Below are 24352 nucleotides of genomic sequence, written 5' to 3'. Positions count from 1 at the left end.
TTCGAATGGTCCGAAACTAGTACCAACACCAATGAATCGTTACTTAAGACATAAATAAATATCAATAACTTGTTTTCTGATATTTGCCACCCACACTCTCATGTCATCATCTTCTAGGAAGTTGTACGCGCTTTTTTGGCGGCATTAATGTCAATGTAATTTCACACTTCGGTTGTACTTGTTAGAAACTTCCTTAAAAAATACATTGTGAAGGATCCGATGGCTTTCACCTGTCGGTCATTGTTCACCTTATGTTTGTGTAGCGAGAAATTATATTCCCTCCCGTCGCCGCTTTAGCATCACTGCCGCTTTTTAAGTTTTTTTTTTTATGGAATAGGAGGACAAACGAGCGTACGGGTCACCTGGTGTTAAGTGATCACCGCCGCCCACATTCTCTTGCAACACCACAGAAATCACAAGAGCGTTGCCGGCCGTTAAGGAAGGTGTACGCGCTTTTTTTGAAGGTACCCATGTCGTATCGTCCCGGAAACACCGCCCAAGGAACCGCTTTTTAAGTTACATCATTATTTTAAAACGTTTGAGTAATTTTGGTGCATCACTTTACATTGTATAGAGCAGTGTGTCCCAAACATTATTCTGAAATAGCCCGTTAATGTTCACACTGCTCCTTCGTGACCCACCTTACTTTTAAACCCAAGCTAAAATGATACACATTTACTAAAAGTAAAAAGGTTTTTTTTAATACTATAATATATACTTATATACTTTGTTATCGCCAATTTAGTCACTAAACTTTAGTGCGAAGTATGCAACTACTTTTTTTTTTCTGAAGAGTCCAAGTTCGCGGTAAATGACGAAAGTTTTATCCTTTGGACTTTTTTTTTAAAAACAAAGCGGGAATGTTGCGTTGCTGTATTTTATTTTTATGGCTCGGTACCGGGTCGCGATCCAACAAATGGGAAAACCCTGGTATAGAGTATAATGTTAAATGCTGAAACTGTAAGTGTAGATTTAAAAGAGTGGCAATGAGTTTCTTCTCATTAAGTCTTTCCGGAGTAGTGGTGTAACCTTTGATAGTCAGAAGTGTCATTTTAATCTAAGTGAATTAATTAATTTTCTTTCTTTCTGCATGTGTATCTGCTTCCGTAATTTTCATATTTTCTATTGAATGTTGCATAATATATTAAAATATAACGCAATATTTTCTATATAATTGCTAGATATAACTTATGATTTACTGTGTAATCTGTAAATCGTTAGAGCTGATAGCGCATAACCACACACCACAATTAGTGTAGTAATTGTTATTTTAAGCGTTTGAATAATTTTTATTGTTTCGAGTGGCTTTAATACTAGACTAGCATTGCCCCGCGGTTTCACCGGCGTATAATTTTTTGTATTTGGTTACCCTTCGGGTACGGAGGTAAAGTGGATTCAGCCAACAGGGAGCCTACTCCTAAAATCGATATTCGATATATCGTGGCATTAGTCGTGTCGAATCCTACTCTTAGTTACATCGTATTCAATGTCGAAACGATGATTGAACGAACGAAACATTTTTCAATATTATCGCCTGCACTCCAGTTATTCTAGCCAAACTTAGAATAAGAGATCATTCCATATGTGATTGTGGCCTTGATGAGGGAAACATGGATCATTTGTTCTTCAGTTGTCCATTAATGCAATCTTCTCTGTACAATTATATACCCGCTGAAGTCCCCCGTCCAACCTCCGTTAAATGTCTCCTCTCCCTAGTTTACACTCCTTTTGTAAATATTTTGTGTAAATATATTAAAATAAATAAGATTAAGTTGTAAATATCATTAAGTACTTATATTAATTAATAATTTAAGTAATTCTATCTGTGTATGTTCTTTATAGTGTAATAGCATGTATATTATTTGTTTCAGATATTATAAGAAAATAAAAACTTTATGTAATCTTAACACCGATCATTACCGTTAAAAACTTGGAGACACATACTCATAGCTTGGTGATACTGGCAAATCTGTGGTGTGTCTTCCAAAGAAGCCACAGTATTAAGAAAAGAATAGAATAGAACGACACCTTCTAGGCTGTCGTCGATGCTATTATCGTTTCAAGTTGTATAGGTATATTTGCCATACAATATACAAACTTCATAAAAAAAATTGAAATAATAATATGTGATTTACTATTCAACAGGATTTTTTTCTACTAAGTCATTTAAGTCATTTTGTTGATCGTTTATGCGTAGAAATAATGCAAATGGCCGCCTGAGAAATAGGAAGTCGATGAGAAGGGTTGAGTTACTTTTTTTACATTTTATTTATTCGACAGTTTTGTATTATTTATTCAATTTTAAATAGTCATATTATATTCATTATATAATTCTCGAATATGTACATTTCGTATAAATGATGTAAATTGTTGGGGCAGAGTCTGGCATGGTCCTTTTCGTCTAAACTATGTTTTGACTTTTGACACTTAACAGCGACATAGCACAGATAATATTTAGTTTTTCAAGGTTTGCACATAATTCGTTCACACTAACATCGTAAAAAAATCAAAATATTAGTCTATGGTTACGATAAACGATAAGGAATTCAAACATTTGTTATACCAGGGTAGTAGTGATATATTCGGAGTATTATCGTATCGTTCCGAATGTGTCGTCGATTTTGCGAGTAGACCTGAATCCACGATAGCTCGTGACGTCTCGTAGACAGAACATAATTAGCACTTTGTAACACGACATTGAATTTGTCCAGTAAACGGTTATTTAAAATACATGTTAATAACGTCATGATGTGACGGTAGATTGGTAAATATTCGTTTTACGTAATTTATCGTTATTTGACATTCCCATTAGTATACACATTATTTGAGAGTGATGTAAATTAAAAGAATAAATAGGTATTAACAGTTATTGGGAAGAAAATGTCTGCTTTGTTCACGGAGAAGAGAACGAGTGAAAGGAAGTTCTAAGAAATGTGGACCGTTCTGCGTTACTATGTTTCTTTTTATATAAGAGGGGGCAAACGGGCTAGAGGCTACAGGATAGGGAGGGGTGAGTCAATTACCCATGGACATCCGCAACAACATGTGTCAAGAGATGCCTTGCTGGCCTATAAGAGTATGCTCTTTTCTTGAATGTTCCTAAGTCACAGACAGTGACTTAACATCTTACGTCTCAAGGTGACGACCGCAATCGTAGTGCTGCTCAGAATTTTTGGGTTTTTCAAAGATCCTGAGCGGCACTGCATTGTAATGGGCAGGGCGTATCAATTACCATCAGCGGAACGTCCTGCTCATCTTGTCCCTTATTTTCATAAAAAAAAGGTGTGTCTAGGTCAAGAATAACATTTTTGGTGTTAAGGAAAATATGTGTAGATGGTATAAACTCTCCTCATTTGCTTGCAAAATCTTTGATTTCGTTTTTATAGTCATTTGATAGCTGAAATTATGCTCAGCTTACGCTAAGGCTGCCAAGTCAAGTTCGCGTTTTGTCACACTCAGCTAAGTTTTACTTAAGTAAAGTCTAAGCACGCTTTATAGATCTCAGCCTTAGTGACGGTGCTCTTAAGATTCAACTTATAAACCAACTCTTCCATAATCCTAAAATTTTGATAATTTTTGTATTCAGATGTTTTCGCGTTTGTAATATTTTTCCTCCAGTGTTAATATCCTTACGCTGATAATTTTTTTCGTAAAATACTTCAGTGAGAAATATTAGCAACAACAGTTAAGTTTGTTAAGCTATTTCTATAATAGTTCTCTTTCGAATTATCTTTTCTTGTACTGTATTTGTATGCAATGTTTGTTGGAAATGGAAGATGCCACGCCCGTTGTAAGTGCAGGTAAAAGGCATAAAAGGTATTTCTTTTCTCAAAATTGATTCCTTTAGAATTCTTACCTGATGTCACTTCTAACACTACCACCGTTTCAGAAACAAATGGCGTTTTGCCAGAGATATAGAGAAATACATGTTAATAACGTGTGACGATACATTGCAAAATATTAGTTTTACGTAATTTAAAGTTATTTGTTTGAAAATTATAAATAGGTAACAGTTATTGGGAGGAAAATGGCTTGTTTGGTCACGTAGAAGAGAATGGAAGGAAGGAATTTTTAAGAAATGTGTTACCATTCTGCGTTGTTCTGGTACGTATATATATAGGTCATGAATAAGATTTTTGGTGTTAAGGAAAATATGTGTAGGTGATATAAACTGTCCTCAGGTGTTCAGGTGTCACCCACCATTATTGTTTGCGCTTTTTTTAAATAAAATATACAATATATGTAATCTTTGCCTACACCGCTGTGTGCTATAGGCATGATTGTATGTATAAGTTAATATTGTGATGTGTTAGTATATTACATATTGTTCCACGTGTGAGTGTGTTGTTCTAATTTATTCCAGGTGGCCACGAATGTTTGATTATAAATTCAGACGAACTACGAACCACGTTTAACAAATGTAAAGGCCGCTTATTTAAATAACTTAATGCACTTTATTCTGAAGAGTTTTTAATTGTAAAACTGGCGACTCATTGTGGGAATTTGTATGCAAATTATATACTAGTTGTGGCACATTCCTTTTATTTAAACAACTTATTTATAACACAATTTGAATAACAATAGTATCCATATAAACAAAATATTAAGAGTCAATCTGCTAAAGTTTTATAGTCCTAATCTACCAGTAAAATGAATCGAAAACTGTTTCAATAGGAACTTAAATAGAAATGGACCAAGTTTAGATCCCTGCGGTACACTTTTTATAAATTTGAATCCCAAAGAGCAAAAGGGGACTCTTTGTATTCAGAAGTGTCGCTTAAATAAGAATATAGATACAAAGTAATGATCCTGGTGCCATAGTAATGAAATTGTCTCTCTAATGGTGGTGGAGACAATCAAATGCCTTAGACAAATCGTAAAATAAAAAATCTTTTGGCTTCTCCCAGCCATATATTATGACAGAGACAATGATGAAAATATTTTTTTTGGCAACTACACTATTCCATTATAAAATGTAGTTTTTCATTTTGCATATAATTCGTCTCCTATTATGATATTTTATTTCGCTTCTTTGTTATACCGTATCAGCAGTTAGTGTCAGTAGTATAATGCAAAAATAATATATCTACGCATAAATAAAAACCATATGAAGTATTGTTCAAAATGTTTGTTCTTTTCAATCATTCATAATAACTTAAGGTTTCCAAAGAACTTTCTTCCATGCACAACGAAACTATGGAATGGACTTCATTGGATGTCTAGGCTGATACGTCAGGAGTTCTACATGTCTAAAGGCCGGCAACGCTCGTGTGAGTTTTTCGCGGAATGTTAAGTGACCCACACTCTCGTTTGTTTTCCTGTTCCAAAAAAGTAATCTGCGGGAATAAATTAGAATCTATGACAAGCAAGGTCATGTTATTACTACCTATCGATAAAGTTCCAACATCACGCTTAATAACAATCTAATCCGATTAAATTAAAGCATTGAGCCGATATCTATTGATGTGATAAGGGCCCCTTGAAGTTTGACCTTGAGTTTTATCTGATGAGCTGATATAGTTTCTGGCAATTGAACCTATTGTAATCAGCGCAGTATTTTAAACTGGGATGAGTAGTAACAATGTTGGTTTTACAGTAATATTACTTTAATCATTAAACAATAATACATTTTTCACAAAGTAAGTTAGTCATTACAGAGGAGAGCCCATGTTGAGGGCTTCAATTCATCTCAGTAGGATAGTCGCACTTACTTCCCATTTATCCCCCTCCTCCTCCTTGTGTCGTTTCCCTCATTGCTGGGGATCGTGACTTCCGTGAATTATTTTCCCCAAGATCTCTTTCAATTTGTTACTGTAGTTTATACTGTGCGTACTACAGGGAAAATAAAAAATACAAAAGGGTTATAACAATATTTTTACATTGTTTGTTTGGTAAAATGATTATACAAACCGACGTTTGTTGTCTTTTAGATCAACGTTTTTAGGGGGATTGTTCACGTAAGTAGATAAGGAATAGTTGTTAAAAGGAAGTTTAGCTCCATTTGGATCGAAGGTTGATTTTGCTAAAGATACATGGTTTTTGAAGGCGAGAGTGTCCTCTTCTTCTTCAGTATGTTTGTTTCTGCTAGTTTGGAGATAATTTGTCGTTGGATTTGTGTGGATGTGTGGAAGTGTTGGATTTTTTATTGAATTTTAGATGTTTATTTTTTTTACCAGGGAAACACTTTTGTCGATACAGTCGAATAATAGAAATTCTAAACTAAATCCAAAAACTATAATATATAGTTTTTTTACAGTCTTTCACATAAAATATTTTAAATGCATTGTTTAAATGCTATTTTATATGCAACTTTTCTGCCTGCATACTTGTACGATGTAAACGGCGTAGTTGCGTACCAGTTTTCGGTTTAAATAATACACTCAATTTTCCTTGTATTTCCTGATATGCTCGTTGATCGTCTTTCTGCTAGTTTTTGCAATTGTTGTTCGATTTGCAATTAAATCGACTTTGACACGTTAGTCTGCAGTTTGCACACTAGCTGTTTTTTTTTCAGTTTATTTATTTATGTAACAGTATGTAACTTTAACGTTTGTTGGCGAGACAACGCTCTTATTTTAAAAATAATACTTTGTACATTGAATACTTGAAATCAAATAAATACATATTATAGAACTTGCAATATTTTATTATTAACGTTAACCTTATCACACATTTTCTAAGAGTAACACTTTTTATTAGCTTCACCTATATACGTATGTTTGTTTGTAACCAACTCATTTGGGCGCGATTTTGACCCACTTTTAACTGCCAGATTTCGTAGATTTATCGAGAACTGAGGACAATTAATTGGAAAAATTATTCCATTTTTCTATTTGCAAACAAGATTTTTGTTAATTTATATAATTTTCATCTATCGTCTATAAGGCAGGGATTGGTGGTAATTTTTTTTTTTAAATTAACACCAACACCACCAATTCACGGTTTTCTATAAAAAGCGTGTTTTTTAGTTTTTTTAACTAATATTTTTTAGTTTGTTTTTTACACAACACTTGCTCATTTTTGGTTTTTGCCTGAGTAATTGTACATTATTGAAAACCTTTAGTAATATACACATAGTTAGACGTTCTCCATAATAATTCTTAAACTTTGGCTGATATAAGTTTCTGTCTCTTACACTTTTTACACTATTTCGTCCGGGGTAGTTCTGCCACGACACCTACCGTAATCACAGTGAAATCTTATTAACTCTACTAACTAAGTAAGTAGTATGTGAGTTACAAGAGAATTGCTAGATGAAGTATGATACAAATGGTCTACTTGACGCCCCAAAAGAAGTATTATTTCAAAAATTGGATTGAATTGGGTTATTCCGTTACATTCAAAAAATAAATCATAAAATTTGCAAACGAATGTTGGCTGCCGTGATCACTTTAGGCGACACTAAATTCCGGCGACCTTGGGCGAGTTCACGGCTGCCGGCCCGCCATCTATGTAACAAAGTCAATATTTTCAAAATTCTTGCGTGGAAATCAGTTTATATGCTTACAATCCCTGTTATTCACTACTAATCTGAATAAATGAACCTACACAAAATAGGACAAGCTATAAGAATAACTTTTCTAACAGAAGTAAAGTTAATTACATTGTTTAAAATCACTCGGTTTCTATATTGTGCGTAGCTTCATGTTGCCGCACCACGTGCGCGAAACACATATAAACAATCATCTTGAATGTGTGCGTTTGATGTTTTCGCAGTGTTTTCGCATCTTATCGTAGTTCTGGCAAGGTTATTTTATATATTAATATGTTTATGAAGTGCGTACATCATTAAAAAGCCGATAGTGATGTTATAACCAGGGCTTGCAACTGTTTTAACATTTATAATAATAATCATAATAAAGCCTCATTTAATCCAAAACTCTTTTTAGACAAGCGAATTATTTGTAGTATGAGTAGGTAAGATATAATTCTAATAGTTCGGTTGATTCTATTTATTTGAGTTGTGGATCTCGTTAGAGTAAAGGCCTCCTCCATGTTTTTCCGTAGTGTTCGATTTTTGCTTTTATGCATCCAGTCTTTTCCTGCTATCTCTATTAAGTCATCAGTCCACCGTTTATTTGGTCTGCCAACTCTTCGTTTGCCTAATGTTGGTCCATTCCATCTTGTGGTTAGGATTGTCCATCGATTATCAGTATATCGTGAAATATGTCCTGCCCATTGCCAATTGTTTTAACATTTATCGATAATTAATTATTGGTAAACCGCAAGACAAAATTGAAACGTTTTATAAATTACAGTAACGTAGTAGATTTTAGATTGGAAATGGAACGGCTTTTTAATTAATGAAGTTTATTGTTACGAAATATTTAATTAATATAAGAAGACCGCTGAGTTTATTGCGCCCGTTCTTCTCAGTGTTGAGGCTTAGATAAAAGAGTTAGAGAGAGAGGCGATTTGTATGTGACTTTGTGTCAGTGTGCGTGCATTGCTCAAAATAGAGGTTAACTGTCGACCTCAATTTTTTTCGACGTTTCACAGTTGTCACAGTCTATCTAGACGTATAAATGTTCTAAGGTCTGAGGTATAAATTTCCGAATTCTACTTTGAATAAAATACACATTATAGGAAGAAGTACATTAGAATAAGTTTTATGTTCTCGCTAAAAGGTCAAAGCGAACACACTTAATATGTTTGTGCCACACTTAAAAGGCGCCCAGACGATCATAATAATATGACGAAACTTGCCGTAGACTTGCCCCAAAACGAAGCGTACGCATTTAACCCGCCACCTGGTCGACAACGCTCCGAAAAGACTTAAAGAAACCCATTTAACAACTAAAATACTGCAAAACAATGCCGAATGGAAAAAGGGACTAAAAATGTCGACTCAAAGTGAATACGAAACAAGTGTAAGGGCGATATTAGACGGTTCATTTTTAATAAGCAACGAAAATGAGTGTCTAAGTATGTCATTACATCATAGGCCGTTCTAAACTGGTTTATTTAGATTAAGTTCGTGCAAAAAAATTTAAGTTTTATTTCCAATTGTTTTTCTAAAAATAATTAACTAATTTCGTCATATGCGTCATTCGAACAGAAAAACAAAACCAGCAAATTGCAAGACTTAATTTGATGTGTAAGATATTTATTTATACATACTTATAGGTATACGTATATTTATAGTTTATTTATATTTTATATTTTATTAGTATACTTTTGGGCGTGGCGTTATACACGTCCATTAACCCGGCCCCTGGGAGAGTAGAGCCACCTTCTCTACTCTTCACTTGGGCAAGTCCTGTCTGGCGCGTCCATGTCGCGGGGGTGGGCATCTTACACTTCAGCAAGCCGGAGTGTGTAGATGGCGGAGTTCAGCAGGGACCCAGTACTGCGGGGTATAACGCAGAACCCGTGCCCAGGGTTACGGGTGAAGACCTCAACGGTGGTGAATGCGGAGACAACAGTTGTCAGGACTAACCAGCGGAGGAGGCAAGCTACAGGGGCGTAGAACCTGGATCCTGATGGAGGGCAGCGGTAACCATCAGTACCGAAGTGAAGCGAAAGAACCATATGTTCTGAACCGGTTCACTCTTGGATTAGTATAGCCACTGAGGCTATAGTACCGCGATGTAGAAAGTAACGGGAACCTACTACATTATTTATCCCATGAGAGTTGCAATGATGAGTATGTTTAAAGACAGAGTAAGACCGCCTGGCAACCCGCGTAGCGACCGGCGCCCTGAGTTTTCCGGGGCTGAGGGTGTGAAATGGGTTACCGGCCATCAGGATGCAGGCAACCAGGCATCCTATGGAAAAAATGCTACTGGAAGAAGAAGAAAGAATATTAATTTAAGAAACGATCTTCGCATAGGTACATAGAACGTTCGAGGTCTTCTTGAAGATGGAAAGCTTCATATTCTGGAACAAGAACTTGAGCGATGCAAACTCACTATCACGGGAATCAGTGAGACACATTGGAAAGGTAGCGGCCACTTTGACTCAGAGAAACATACCATCTATTTCTCCGGCAACGATAAAAGTAGCTTTTCGGGTGTGGCTATTGCGATCCCTAAATTATGTAAAAACTCGGTGCTTGGATATCACCCAATTAATGATAGAATTATTTCCATTAAACTTAGCGCATCACCGACCCCACTCAACATAATTCAAGTCTATGCTCCTACAAGTTCTGCCAAAGATGAAGAAGTAGAAGACTTCTATTGTCAACTTGAGTCTTCAATAGCTAAGATCCCCAAAAGAGAGCTATTAATCATCATTGGGGACTTTAACGCCAATGTGGGAAACACCACAATGAATACGGGCATACGACATATTGTTGGGAACTATGGCCATGGTGTTCGTAACCCAAGGGGTGAACGACTCATAGAGTTTGCAGCCGATAACAACATGGCCATAGCAAACACGATGTTCAAACACCATCCTAGACGCCTATATACCTGGACCTCCCCTGATGGCAACCACCGCAATCAGATAGATAACATATTAGTGAGAACCAGATGGAAAAGTTCAATTGCCAATACACATACCCTTCCCGGTGCTGATTGTCATTCCGACCATCAACTGCTCATTGGGAACCTGCGATTGAAATTGCAAAGAGCAAGACAAATTAAAATGGCTAGAAGAATGGAGGTGAACGATCGAAAGTCACTAACCACCTCGATACAGAACAGACATGCCGCATGGAGAGCAGGTATCGGAAACAATGACTCTAACTACTTGTGGATCTCGGCAAAAACATATATTGTGGAGGCGATTGCTGAGTCACAACCGAAAACAGTCTTACCAAAACGACAACATTGGATGACGGAAGAAACCTGGCATTTGGTTGAAGAGCGCCGAAAACTTAAAGCCAGTGGTGCTAGCATTACGAAGCTAAATGCCAAGTCAGCTATCATACAAACTGCTTGCCGACGTGACCGCAATAACCATCTGAGTAAGATATGTCATGAACTGGAACAGCACTCCGACAAATATCAAACCAAAGATCTGCATGATAAGGTGCGATACATAACACGCCAATTTAAACCTAAGACGTGGGCTGTTGAGACTCCGCTGGGAATACGGTTACGGAGATAAAGGATATCGTGAATGTGTGGAAGGAATATTGTCAATCATTATTTTCCAATAATTTGGTACTAAGCTTCACATGTTCTCCCCACAACATGCTTGACCGTGAACCCGACATCATGCGGGATGAAGTACGAGCAGCAATTACAGACCTCAAATGCAATAAAGCCATAGGTTGTGATGAGATCCCAATAGAAGTCCTCAAAGCGATGGGAGAACCTGGAGTTGATATTTTATATACCATCTGCTGTAAAATATAGAAGACTGGAATATGGCCTGACGATTGGTCAAAATCCATTTTCATTCCACTGCACAAAAAAGGGTCCACCAAGAAATGCATCAACTACCGACTCATATCCTTGATATCTCATGCAAGTAAGGTGATGCTCCACATAATTAATACAAGGCTGTTGGCCTACCTCTCAAGGCAGATTGCACCCGAGCAAGCCGGATTTGTTAAGGGAAGAGGCACTCGGGAACAAATTCTTATACTGCGTCAGATTATTGAGAAGGCCAGAGAATTCAATACAACCGTTTACATCTGCTTTGTGGACTTTCGCAAAGCATTTGACACGGTCATATGGACACACCTTTGGAAGATACTTGCGGAAATGGGTGTACCATCCCATTTAATAGTTCTATTGAGGAGGTTGTATGAGCACGGTACTGCAGCGGTACGAGTGGATGATACCCTTTCAAGCGAATTCAAGACTGAGGCCGGTGTACGACAAGGATGCATCTTATCGCCATTACTCTTTAACATCTACACAGAGTATATTATGCGCATTGTCTTGGAAGATTGGAACAAAGGAATATCTGTTGGGGGACGCGTGATAAATAACCTCAGATACGCTGATGATACTACCCTTCTCGCACAGACTAGAGAAGATATGGAAAATTTTCTAAACCGTCTAGAAAGTACCAGTCTCCAATTCGGACTTATTATTAACCGAGACAAGACGAAGGTGATGATAGTAGACCGGGCCGAACAAATTGGAACCAACGTACCCTATGTAGCCAACTGTGAAGTGGTTCAGACCTATATTTATCTTGGTTCTACTATATCAAGTACTGGAGGATGTGGCGACGAGATCAGACGACGGTGCGCCATCACCAGGTCTGCAGTGGAACAACTGGGAAAGATTTGGAGGGACAGGAGGATTACCAAGAAGACTAAAGTCAGATTGATGAAATGCCTTGTGTTTCCAATCTTTCTCTATGGAGCCGAAACTTGGTCTCTGAGACTGCAGGACCGCTGTAAAATCGATGCATTAGAGATGTGGTGCTGGAGACGCCTCCTAAAGATCCCGTGGACGGCATTTCGCACCAATGTATCCATCCTCAAAGAGCTTCGTATTAAAGACAGACTATCGTAAATTGTGCAACTAAGAATACTGAAGTTCTTTGGTCACGTCTCTAGAAATGAGAACTCGATGGAGAGACTGGTAGTTCAGGGCCAGGTGGAAGGCAAGAGAGCACGCGGTCGATCGCCAACCCGCTGGATAGACGCCATCACAAAGGCTACTGAGTCCACCATAGTCCAGTGTACTCGCAACGCCTCTAACCGTCAGAAATGGAAGCACATCGCCAGGAGATCTACCCTCAGAAAGGATGTTGACCCACCGAACACTCCACCATGTACCTCGTCAGCGCAACCACGACCACTCTGACAAGAGTGTCCGACTAAGAAGAAGATAGGTATACGTATACATTTCTCATTCATAATAAAACAAGCTGACCCGACGTCAATAAAAAAAAATATGATGTAAGTCAGCCGGAAGACGTCCACTGCTGGTCAAAGGCCTCCCCCAAAGTTCTCCACGACGACCGGTCCTGCGCTGCCCTCGTCCTTGCCGGAATACGTTGGACGAGGGAAGAGCAGGATGATGTAAGTATTCGGGAATAATGTAAAGTCATGGGAAATATACATTTAAATTCAATAAGTTAAAAATTAAACAAAAACGTATTCTGAATGATTTTATAATATGTTGTAATAATATCGTATATTTTGTGTTAGTTTAATTAAACAGCGATAGAAAAAGAAAATGGAAGTGGGCAGGGCACGTGGTCAGATACTCTGATGACAGATGGACACACAGAATAATTAAATGCTCCGGCCCTCGAGGCATTAGAAAGAGAGGCAGGCCTTGTGGTGGTGGACAGATAAAAAGTAGCGGTGGCGGCGCTAAGTTGGATAGAGACTGCAAAAACCAAAACTAAATGGAGTTCTTTGGAGGAGGCTTTTACACAAAAGGGGTCCATTCAAAACCAGAGATAGAGATAGTAACTTAGAGTAATATTAAACAATTGTTATTTTTACATGGAATCAAATAAAGCTTCATCATTATTATTATAATTAAACAGCTTTTACATTGCGTTATATTTGCCAATTTTTTATGTTATTAAAATGGATATCGTATGTTATCCTTAAGAGATAGACAGATGCTCTCTCAGACTTTTCTGTAGACCTATAAAAGATACACAATTTCTCTACACATTATTTTGTTATATCTTAAAGGGTTTGGACAGCGTTTTCGTTGAAAGCTCCCAGACGGCTTATTTTTTCCGACATCTCCCACAAATATGGTAAATGTATGTTCAAATGCGGTCAAAAGTTTACAAATTTTATACTAAAACCTTCCTCAAGAACTATGGTATCAATTCCTGAAAACAGCATGAAAATCGGTGCAGTAGTTTTTGAGTTTATCGCGGACAGACAGACGCGGCGGAGGACTTTTTATAGTATTATGTAAGTAGTGATTGCAAGAAGTTTCTCGTAAAACGCACGGGTTTTAGAATGCCAGACGTCCACATACAACAAAATTAATATATTTAGGTACCTACATAAAATGGCGGCTATGTAATTGACACTATTGATAGATCAGTTTGAACTTCGAAGGAGATCGACACACTAGCCAGACTGGACGGAACCTGAAAGGTTACGGCTTCGAGTCCCGCATCGTTCATAAATTTTGTTTACAAATTTAATTTGTGTTCGTCAATAGATTTACACAATTTGTATACGTATGATTCATATTAAAATTATCTTCAGATATCGGATGTAATATACTTTTATCATAGTGGTCCCAGTTTTACAGTGCACGCAGACGAAATTGCGCGTAAAAGCTTGTTTTAGTAGAAAAATATAGATAGGCGAGGTTAGTATAGATACGCTAGTGTCATTTAACACAATAATTAAAACTTCCTTTTTTAATTGACTTGGTAATAATTAGGATATCCTCATTATTACCTAGTTTTCAGGTGTGGTTTACAGGGTTCGGCCCCAGTTAGAGAGTATCCTTATCAGTTGACAGGCTTTCCACCATGGTCTTTTTGCCGAATCGAAACCAATATAAGTCCTATCAGGTAGGACTCCGCTGTCATTCCCCTGTCAAGAAGATCTGTTAATGTGCCTATGTAAATATTTACATTAATCTTTAACACATTGTGAGGCAGCAGTTAGATTTGCTGAATATCTAAAATAAACCCAGTTATTGTTCGTTTCATATGGATTATTCGACATAATCGACTCTATACTAACGATAATCGTTAATCGAATGAGCTTAACATCGAACTATCGTTGTCGTTGACTAACAACAAAAGGCTCTACTTCAAATATTATTTAAATCTTTTTCTTCAAAAAAGAAATTTAAAACTACCCACCCATTCCAAAAGGGATAGGTAGTGAAATTTATATTATGGCAGTGCACTGCCAGTACATTACGAGAACCTCCTATACGCTCATAAACATATTAGCCAATTTAAAAAGAATAGTGATGTACATAATGTCATACTCGAAACAAACATAAACTCGCAATTCCATCTACCAGGCTCCCTAAAATTGCTAAATCTTTTAAAGTGGATTGTTTATTGAATTAGGCGTTACTTTGCGGAAATCCATAATTATACAAATGATTTAAAGTTTCTTTAGTGTTAATTCCGGCAATATTTGTTTTTAAAACAATTCGACACGTGTTTCGCCTCTAGAGTTTCGTGCCAGATTTTGGCGAGACAACACGTCCTAAGAATGCCTCGTGTAGAGGCGAAACACGTGTCGAATTGTTTTAAAAACAAATATTGGCGGAATTAACACTAAAGAAAACTTAAATCATTTGTATAATTATGGATTGTGTTATATTTTATAATAAACTCCCAAATGGTATTAAAATATTAACCTATTAAAAATTTTGAATGTATCGTAAAAAATAAATTAACATCTAAGGCCTATTATAATGTGAAAGATTATTTCAATGATAAAGATAGTTGGAATTAATTTTTCTAAATTTTGTTAGTGAATATTGTTATACTCATTTGAATAATATTGTAACTTTTGTACTTCATTCTGACTTGTACTGAATAAAGATTTTTTTGAATTTGAATTTTTTGTGCCTCAGAACTGAGAAGAACGGGTGCAACAAACACAACGGGCTTCTTTTTTATATAAAAATATGGTTACACTGTAAAATCGTACAGTAAGATGTATTATTTAATACCCTATGGGCGGTCGCTCAATTCCCAATCAGTGCCCAGTGATATCATTAAGAAGTAATTTATGTTATAATCCAAATTCAAATATTTTTATTCAAAATAGGATTTAAAATCACTTATTGAACGTCAAAATCAACCACCCATTCAAAAGAGACTGCCTCAGACCTGAGAAGAAACGGCGCAAGAAACTCAGCGGGATTTTTTTTTTATATAAAATATGGATTACAATGTAATATCGTACAATAAACATTTATAATTAAAGAGCCTGAGGGTGTTCGCTTTATTCCCAGTTTGTGGTGTCATTAAGAAAATCGTTTATGCTATAATAACCTTTCCCACACAAACGTTTTTTAACAATTCTTTTAAATTTCGTAACACATTTGTTTTGTACATTTTCTGGGATCATATTGTAGAAGCATATACATCGCCCAACAAAAGACTTACTAACTCGACCCAACCGAGTAGTAGGCATAACAAGTTTATGTTTGTTCCTCGTGTTAACATTATGAATGTCACAGTTTCTAGAAAATTCCTCAATGTGCTTATGAACATACAAAACATTATCGAAAATGTATTGAGAAGCAACAGTCAAAATGTTTATTTCTTTAAATTTTTCTTCTTCTTCTTTAGGACCTAGGTTATAAATCGCGCGAATAGCCCTCTTCTGCAGCACAAAAATAGTATTAATATCGGCCGCACTGCCCCATAACAATATACCATAGGACATAATACTATGAAAATAACTAAAGTATACTAATCTCGCCGTATCTATGTCATTTAACCTTCTAATTTTCTTAACCGCATAAGCTGCAGAACTAAGCCTATTCGCCAATCCTTCAATATGGGGGCCCCACTGCAATTTGGAATCAAGAGTAATGCCAAGAAATATAGCAGATTCCACTGGTTTTACCACCTCTCCATTTAATAAAATATTCGCATCTATATTATTGACATTTGGCGCGGTGAATTTAATATATTTGGTTTTATGACTATTTAACAATAAGTTATTGGCGCTAAACCAGTACACGATGTCAGATAGAGCATTGTTTACTTCGTCATACAAACTTGGCTTCGTTTCACTTTGAATATAAGTGAAGTGTCATCCGCAAACAATACCACCTTGTGTTTTTTTTTCTACAAGGTTAGGTAGATCATTTATATAAATTAGGAAGAGTAAGGGTCCAAGAATAGACCCTTGTGGTACCCCCATACCGAGAGGAGTCCCAGGAGATCTCCTGCCATTCACCTCGACCCTCTGAATCCTATTATTTAAATATGAAATCAGAAGATCGAGTGCAGATCCTCTTATACCATAGTGGCATAGCTTCCTGACCAGTGTTGAAAGCTAAACACAATCAAAAGCCTTAGATAAATCACAGAAGATACCAAGTGCATTCTGTGATTCCTCCCAGGCCTCAAAAATATTCCTGATGAGTTCAACACCTGCATCCGTAGTCGAGCGTCCCCTAGTAAGTATAGTATTATAATATAGTATAGTAACCTTTACCGCAGAAACGTTTTTTAACAATTCTTTTGAAATTCCGTTATACATTTGTTTTGAACATATCTGGAACCTTGTTATAAAAGCATATACAACGCTCCACAAACACTTACTAAATGGACTTAGTCGAGTAGTAGGCATTATAAGTTTATGTTTGTTCTTGGTGTTAACATTGTGGTTATGACAGTTTTAAAAAGTGTACATGGTTGAAGTACAATACCCTGTTTAAAAGAACGGTTGGCAACCCTAGCACGGACTTCTTCCGAATCATTAGGATTGAAATAAATAACGCAACACATAATATCAGGATACGAGTGCATATCGAGTACTTTAACTTATTAATACCTTTTATGCTGTTTAGAGACTAAAAAAGGGAAATAATTTGAACGTGTTCTTAAAACAATCGGAACTAAAAACTAATTAAAAAGAATTGTAATTCGTTATATGTTGTGCAACCTGTGGTATTTTTATCAGTTGAAGCTTTACAACGATAATTATAAAATATTGGCCTCCCAGTGGGAGGCTCCTTTGCACAGGATGCCGGCTTGATTATGGATACCACAACTGCGTCTATTTCTACCGTGAAGCAGTAATGTGTAAGCATTAATGTGTTTCGGTCTGAACGGCGCCGTAGTTTGTAAAATTACTGGGCAAATGAGACTAAAATCTTGTCTCAAGGTGACGAGCGCAGTTGTAGCTCAGAAATTTTGGGGTTTTTCAAGAATCCTGAGCGGCACTGCATTGTAATGGGCAGGGCGTATCAATAACCAGCTCTTCTCGTACCTTATTTTCATTAAAAAAATGTACCAAATCAGATTACATATTATATGTTATTATTATCTAGCTCATTCATCAGTATGTATACAGTTATTTTATAGTTGAACTTTGGACATATCAAAAGTAATATTTATAAACAAACTTGTCCTTGGCGCGATACGTGGGCGAACTTCGATGCGTCATTGTGTTATGTTGTTTCATTTACAAACAAGTTGTGGAATGTAGGTAGAGTCTAGAACTCTCTGGAACATACGCTAGCTTGATATCACTACAAACTTACCCGGTTACATTATCTCTGGACCCGAGGTCGATGACGTCACACCGTCGGCTTGTTACGGTGCGCAAAACAAGCATCATCGGATATTATTATTATTAGTAAAGTAGCCGTTCCCGCCCGCTTCGCTGGGCGAATTTTAAAAGGAAATAAATTTATTCATCATTTTTTTGTGTTAATCTGTCTCCATCGATTGTCGAATTCGACATTCGACGACTCGTCTTATTAGCGGGAATAATGTTCATAAATGTAAAACAGCAATAAAAAAATTTAGGAACGTTGGAAGTCGGAAAATAAGTAGCCATGAACCATCTAGGATACATTTCGCATCGAAATGGTGGTAGTTTCATGTCGATACGATCAGTGGTTTAGGCGTGAAATAGCCTCAGACCATTTTCATTATATGTATATACATTTTTTAATGAACACACCTGATGGAGCTAGATTTTTGTGTCGTATCTTGTAATGATTGCAAAACTTTCGTTGAGCTAAGGTCGCAGAATCGTTGTTTCGATAGTACTCGCGTACACACATGTTGACTACCGCTGAGCGACGCCATGGTACTAAATTCCCATTGGCCGCTCTTGCAATGCGTAACCCCTCCACCCCCCTCCGCCGCCGCTGCTAGACACGGCAACCGATTCAAATGTTAACGGACTTTTGGTCCATCCTGTATATAGATAGATAGATAGATAATAGGGGTGGCAACTGGCAACCCTACTATCAGGGTAGTCGTGTTTGAGGCAATATGATCATCTAAATAAGCTGTATACGATAACTCACGAGTTGATTTGCTTTTACTAATAATAGCCATATAAGTATCACTTTACATAAAACAACAAAGCAACCATTGACAATTAATAATAAGAGGAGAACTATCACCTCACCGTCACGACGGAAACGGTAAAACAATGTCACATTAAGTAAGTATGTTTACAGTTTGCGCTAGTGTCAAGATAGTGTATCAATAACGGTCGTTTTCAATAACGTATCTATCCTTAGTTTAACTTACTAGAGGTAGACAAATCTATCCTTTTACGTTTACATACATTTCAATAACGTATCGACAGATAGCATTGGACTATAACTAATATTATAATTATATTGGCCATAACTGTGGATGGATAAGATGTTGTCATTAAACGGTGATAGCAATATATCCATAACAAGAGATACGTTATTGAAAACGGCCGTAAGACACTTTAAGGCCGCTATCCCCAGAAATCGCCCAAATAGTACATAATTGAAAACATTTCTTAACGGTTTATATAAAGCTTTTATTTTTACAAAAAATAATTATTTGTCTACAGAATATGAGAAGAAAATTCATATTTTTCTTTGCAGTTCTATCTTTAATAGACTTGCGAAAAAAAAATCACCAAAGTACCCCTAACTCTTACAATTGGAGACATTCAATCCAGATAAAATCCACATTCACACAAATTACATTTCATCTGCAGACCCCCTGAAAACGAGATCTTGAATGGCCTTGAAACGTCGGACAATCTAAATTTTAATTATTGTTTTTTTTTCTTATTACTTTATATGGCAACACAACGTTTGCTGGGTCAGCTAGTCTAAAATAGTGATAAAAATTTAACTTTCACGCAAATATCTAATGTCATAATAAAGTTACAATTACACGCGTTTTAATCCTTTAAAAAGTGTTTTTATTTAAAAAGACACTAAGACTTTTAAGTAAAACTCATATAATATGTACAAGCGCACGGAGTGTGATATGTATTGTAAATATTTGTATTATTTTAAATATTGCCGTTTAGTGTGTGTCGGATCGGTGTTTTAGGGTTCCGTACCTCAATAAAAAAAATTGCACCCTTTTAGGATCACTCTATTGTCTCTCCGCCCGTTAGTTTGTTTGTCAAGACCCTTTATCTCGGGAACGCGTAGAGGTATCGAGTTGAAATTAAAACTATATACTCAGGTCTACTGTCTCTTGAAGCTGTGAAAATTTAAACTTCTAATTTAATCTAAAAAAAGATTTGATTTAGTAGTTAGTACTAGTTTTATTATTCAAACTACTAAGAAGATAGTGCCAATTTTTTATATTGTGCGTGTTATTATGTGATTTTGATTGACAAGTCGTAAACAGTCAGCCACTCTTGGCGTTAGCTCCTCAGTATTATGAGTATTAAACTACTAGCTAATACACACATTGACATATCAAAATTGGTCACACATTATCGGGCTGTCTGGTCGTGTGAAATTGCATTCATCGTGCGAATTTCATCTTTAAGTATTTTCATTTATACAATATTACTGATGATAACCTTCGAGGAACTTGAACATGATAACAATAATTGTATGGACAATATAATATTATATTGAACGCAAGTTGGTATCAATATTCTGTAGCACACCAACGCACACATTACACGCAAGACGCACACATATATCATCATTTATTTTTTATCAGCTTCACTTGAAGGGCTAAAGCTTCGCCCGAGAAAATCTCTGGTTCGATCCTTTCGATTAGTCTATGTTTTCAAGTACAGATGAAACCCTATTACACATCCACTCTGAATGGGTGATTTGATGAGTATATGTTGCGTCTCTTTGGGAAGTCCAGTTCTTGAACCACTTGACTTATGTCAGCTCACTGCAAAAGATATAATAGGAATCATGAAAATAATCAATCTTTGCAATGAGCTTATAGTTAACAGTCGCTATCACAATATATCACGTAGTCGCAGTGAAACAGAACTGTACCTGCTAAAGTCGCTTTACAAACCTTAACCATAACCAACCACCACCTTACACAAAAACTTCACCTGGTGTTAAGTGATCACCGCCGCCCACATTCTCTTGCAACACCAGAGGAATCCTAGCAGCGTTGCCGGCCTTTAAGGAAGGTTACCCGCTTTTGTAAAGGTACCCATGTCGTATCAAATTCAAATATTTTTATTCAAAATAGGATCACTTATTGAACGTCAAAAACTACCCCCCTTTCAAAAGAGACTGCCTCAGATCTGAGAAGAATGGGCGCAAGAAACTCAGCGGGCTTTTTTGTAATATAAAATATGGATTACAATGTTATATCGGACAATAAACATTTATAATTAAAGAGCCTGAGGGTGTTCGCTTTATTCCCAGTCCGTGGTATCATTAAGAAAATCGTTTATGCTATAATAACCTTTCCCACACAAACGTTTTTTAACAATTCTTTTAAATTTCGTAACACATTTGTTTTGTACATTTTCTGGGATCATATTGTAGAAGCATATACATCGCCCAACAAAAGACTTACTAACTCGACCCAACCGAGTAGTAGGCATAACAAGTTTATGTTTGTTCCTCGTGTTAACATTATGAATGTCACAGTTTCTAGAATATTCCTCAATGTGCTTATGAACATACAGAACATTATCAAAAATGTATTGAGAAGCAACAGTCAAAATGTTTATTTCTTTAAATTTTTCTCTTAATGATTCTTTAGGACCTAGGATATAAATCGCGCGAATAGCCCTCTTCTGCAGCACAAAGATAGCATTAATATCGGCGGCACTGCCCCATAACAATATACCATAGTACATAATACTATGAAAATAACTAAAGTATCGTCCCGGAAACACCGCACATGAAAGCTCATTCCACAGCTTTTTTCCATTGTTTTCTAGTAAAGGAAATTTTTGCAACAAACTCATAAGCGCATAAAGAGCATGTGATGTGTAATTGAACACCGCCATTGAAATTTTCTATTCACACCTGTTTGCTCTTATTATTAATTATTAATCTTATATATATATATATATATATATATATATATGATGGCAGATATATATATGATGAATATAGATGTTTGTTTCCGAGTCATGGATGTTTATATTATATATTTATGTATGTTTAAGTAAGTATATTGTATTAAATATATCGTTGTCTTGTACCCATATGCCTAGTTTGGGACAAGATAATTTGTGTAAAAGTTATTGAATCGAATAATAAACAAACTTGAAGAATCTATTCTCTATAATACTCTAAAATCTTTTTCCAGGCGGTTAATTGCCACCGTTATTACAGCATACAATTGGTTCATGGAGAGACATTACTCGTTATTGGAATATCGTTAAGTTTAAAACATAGCTGGCCAGACATTACATACTCAACAAAAATAGGTTAACTAGTGTTAAGGCGCGGACTGACTTGGATTGTAAACGCTACAACCAATAGTAAAATATTTGAGTTGATAATGAGGCTAAGCTGCAAATGGGCATTTATTTTACTGGTTTTCTTTTGTTTATTCAAAATATACATATTAATTCTATTAAATTCTTTAAAAAAAGTATGTTGTTATCGCTGAAAATTCAGAGATTTTAAACTTCAAAGTTTATTTTTGGGAAGCAACTTCCAAATTTTTTATTGGACATTTCAAATTATATATAAATATTCTATTCGGTTCAAATTTTAATTTTAATTTAAGTCCTTCTTTGTGCACTGTATTCAGAATATTTTCATTGCGTTATGTTGGAATCGACTCTCTAAGAATCCAATTTTTGTGAATATTGAGGTATGACCGCGCCTTAAATACGCTCTAATTATTGTAATTCGTATTACTATTCAGAATACGATTTTAAAATCACCTCAAATTATAACAGCCATACCTAGATTTTGAGACCTGAGACGAGCGTTTTTTTTTAATCTAGTACATACTTGATCGTAGACAAACGCCAAACATCCTGATGAATAAATAAGAATGATTTTACATATTTTTATTTTGTTGCAGGGTTGAATGCGTGCGAGAGGAAGTCCTTTTTATTCCTCCGGAAGGAATTACCAGTGAGGTGAGTACTGAATAATTTAGCAATGATTTACTATTTTAACTAAGGTTTTACGCTGTATTACTTATGTGTGCCCCACTATTTATAAATCACTTAAAATACTCCTAAAAAAGCAATGGAAATTGCTTTTAAATACCCTTTTTAGAACAAACCTAACCATTTGTCAACTTTTACCAGTTCCTTTGCACAGGATGCCGGCTAGATTATGGGTAACACGCCGGCGCCTATTTCTGCCGTGAAGCAGTAATGTGTAAGCATTACTGTGTTTCGGTCTGAAGGGCGCCGTAGCTAGTGAAATTCGTCGGGCAAATGAAACTTGACATTTTATTTCTCAAGGTGACGAGCGCATTATTAGTGCCGCTCCGAATTTTTGGATTTTTCAATAATCTTGAGCGGCACTGCATTGTAATGGGCAGGGCGTATCAATTACCATCATCTGAACGTCCTGCTCGTCTCGTTAATTGATAAGTAAAAACATAGATAGTTAAAGTCATATAGTTTTTGACCATTTCCTACCACTTCGGAAAAGTTGAGACTCAATAAAAAAAGTGAGAAAACACTCCGAATAAACGCAAAATAAAGAAGTTGAGGGTAAAAGCTAGTTTAAAATATTAATGAGGATTAGTAAGGATGTTATTGTATTCCCGTCACGAGTGCAACACACGACCTTGCGCATAATGGCGCAGTATTTACAACGACAACGAAGTGTGACCTACGATAATCACGTGGCACTGTGTCCGGTGATAACTGGCATATGTTATTGTTGAGGATAATTAAGTTATTTATGAGAAACACAAAGATATTAAGAAGCGACAAGGTAAGACATAAAACCAAGAGCCACCAACCAACCAATTCCACCTTCGCACGACACGCCACAAGTTAGGATATCATCACCACCATCTGGATGTGTGGCGGTCCTCCACAGTGCGGTTTTCAAGGAGCTTTCTTCCACGTACTACAAAGCTGTGGAATGAGCTTCCTTGTGCGGTGTTTCCGGGACGAAAGGACATGGGTACCTTCAAAAAAAGCGCGTACACCTTCCTTAAAGGGCGGCAACACTCCTGTGATTCCTCTCGTGTTTCAAGAGATTGTGGGCGGCGGTGATCACTTAACAACAGGTGACCCGTACGCTCGTTTGTCCTCCTATTCCATTAAAAAAAGAGCAATGATACACTCACACATGCCCTGGCACTTAAATATTATGAATTTGCCGGTCATATTGCACGGTATGCGGAGGTGGACTATAGACATTACACGATGAAAGGGACCAACACCGGGAAAATGAAATGTGGGAAGACCAGCAAAACGATCATAGTAGTATCGTAAAATTTCCTTCAGTCATAATAAACAAGTACTTATATTGAAATTAAAAACTACATTTCCTAAGTAACATTTTTTATTTTATGTTATGACAATAAGGGACGTGACGAGCACGTTCAGCTGATGTTTAATTGATACGCTAAAACTATT

General features: G+C 36.4%; 1 protein-coding gene across 2 annotated transcripts in view; it reads left to right on the top strand.

The window, feature by feature from the left end:
- LOC126968327 (pyruvate dehydrogenase (acetyl-transferring) kinase, mitochondrial) overlaps window positions 1–24352 on the top strand; it is a 66210-nt gene that overhangs the window by 27825 nt on the left and 14033 nt on the right. The window contains exons 1-2 of one of the 2 annotated variants that reach the window (XM_050813285.1): window positions 9853–12747; window positions 22828–22885. Coding sequence is in view for 1 of the 2 variants with exons in the window: in XM_050813284.1 (XP_050669241.1) it covers window positions 22828–22885 (58 nt within the window). In the remaining variant the exon portion in view is untranslated. Of the gene's footprint in view, window positions 1–9852; window positions 12748–22827; window positions 22886–24352 lie in introns of those variants that run through there. The other variant, XM_050813284.1, reaches the window with a different exon arrangement.

Source organism: Leptidea sinapis, chromosome 15 (assembly GCF_905404315.1).
Source record: "Leptidea sinapis chromosome 15, ilLepSina1.1, whole genome shotgun sequence".
Lineage (NCBI taxonomy): Eukaryota > Metazoa > Arthropoda > Insecta > Lepidoptera > Pieridae > Leptidea > Leptidea sinapis.
Note: the sequence above shows the minus strand (reverse complement) of the source record. Positions and strands in the feature narration are given on the sequence as shown.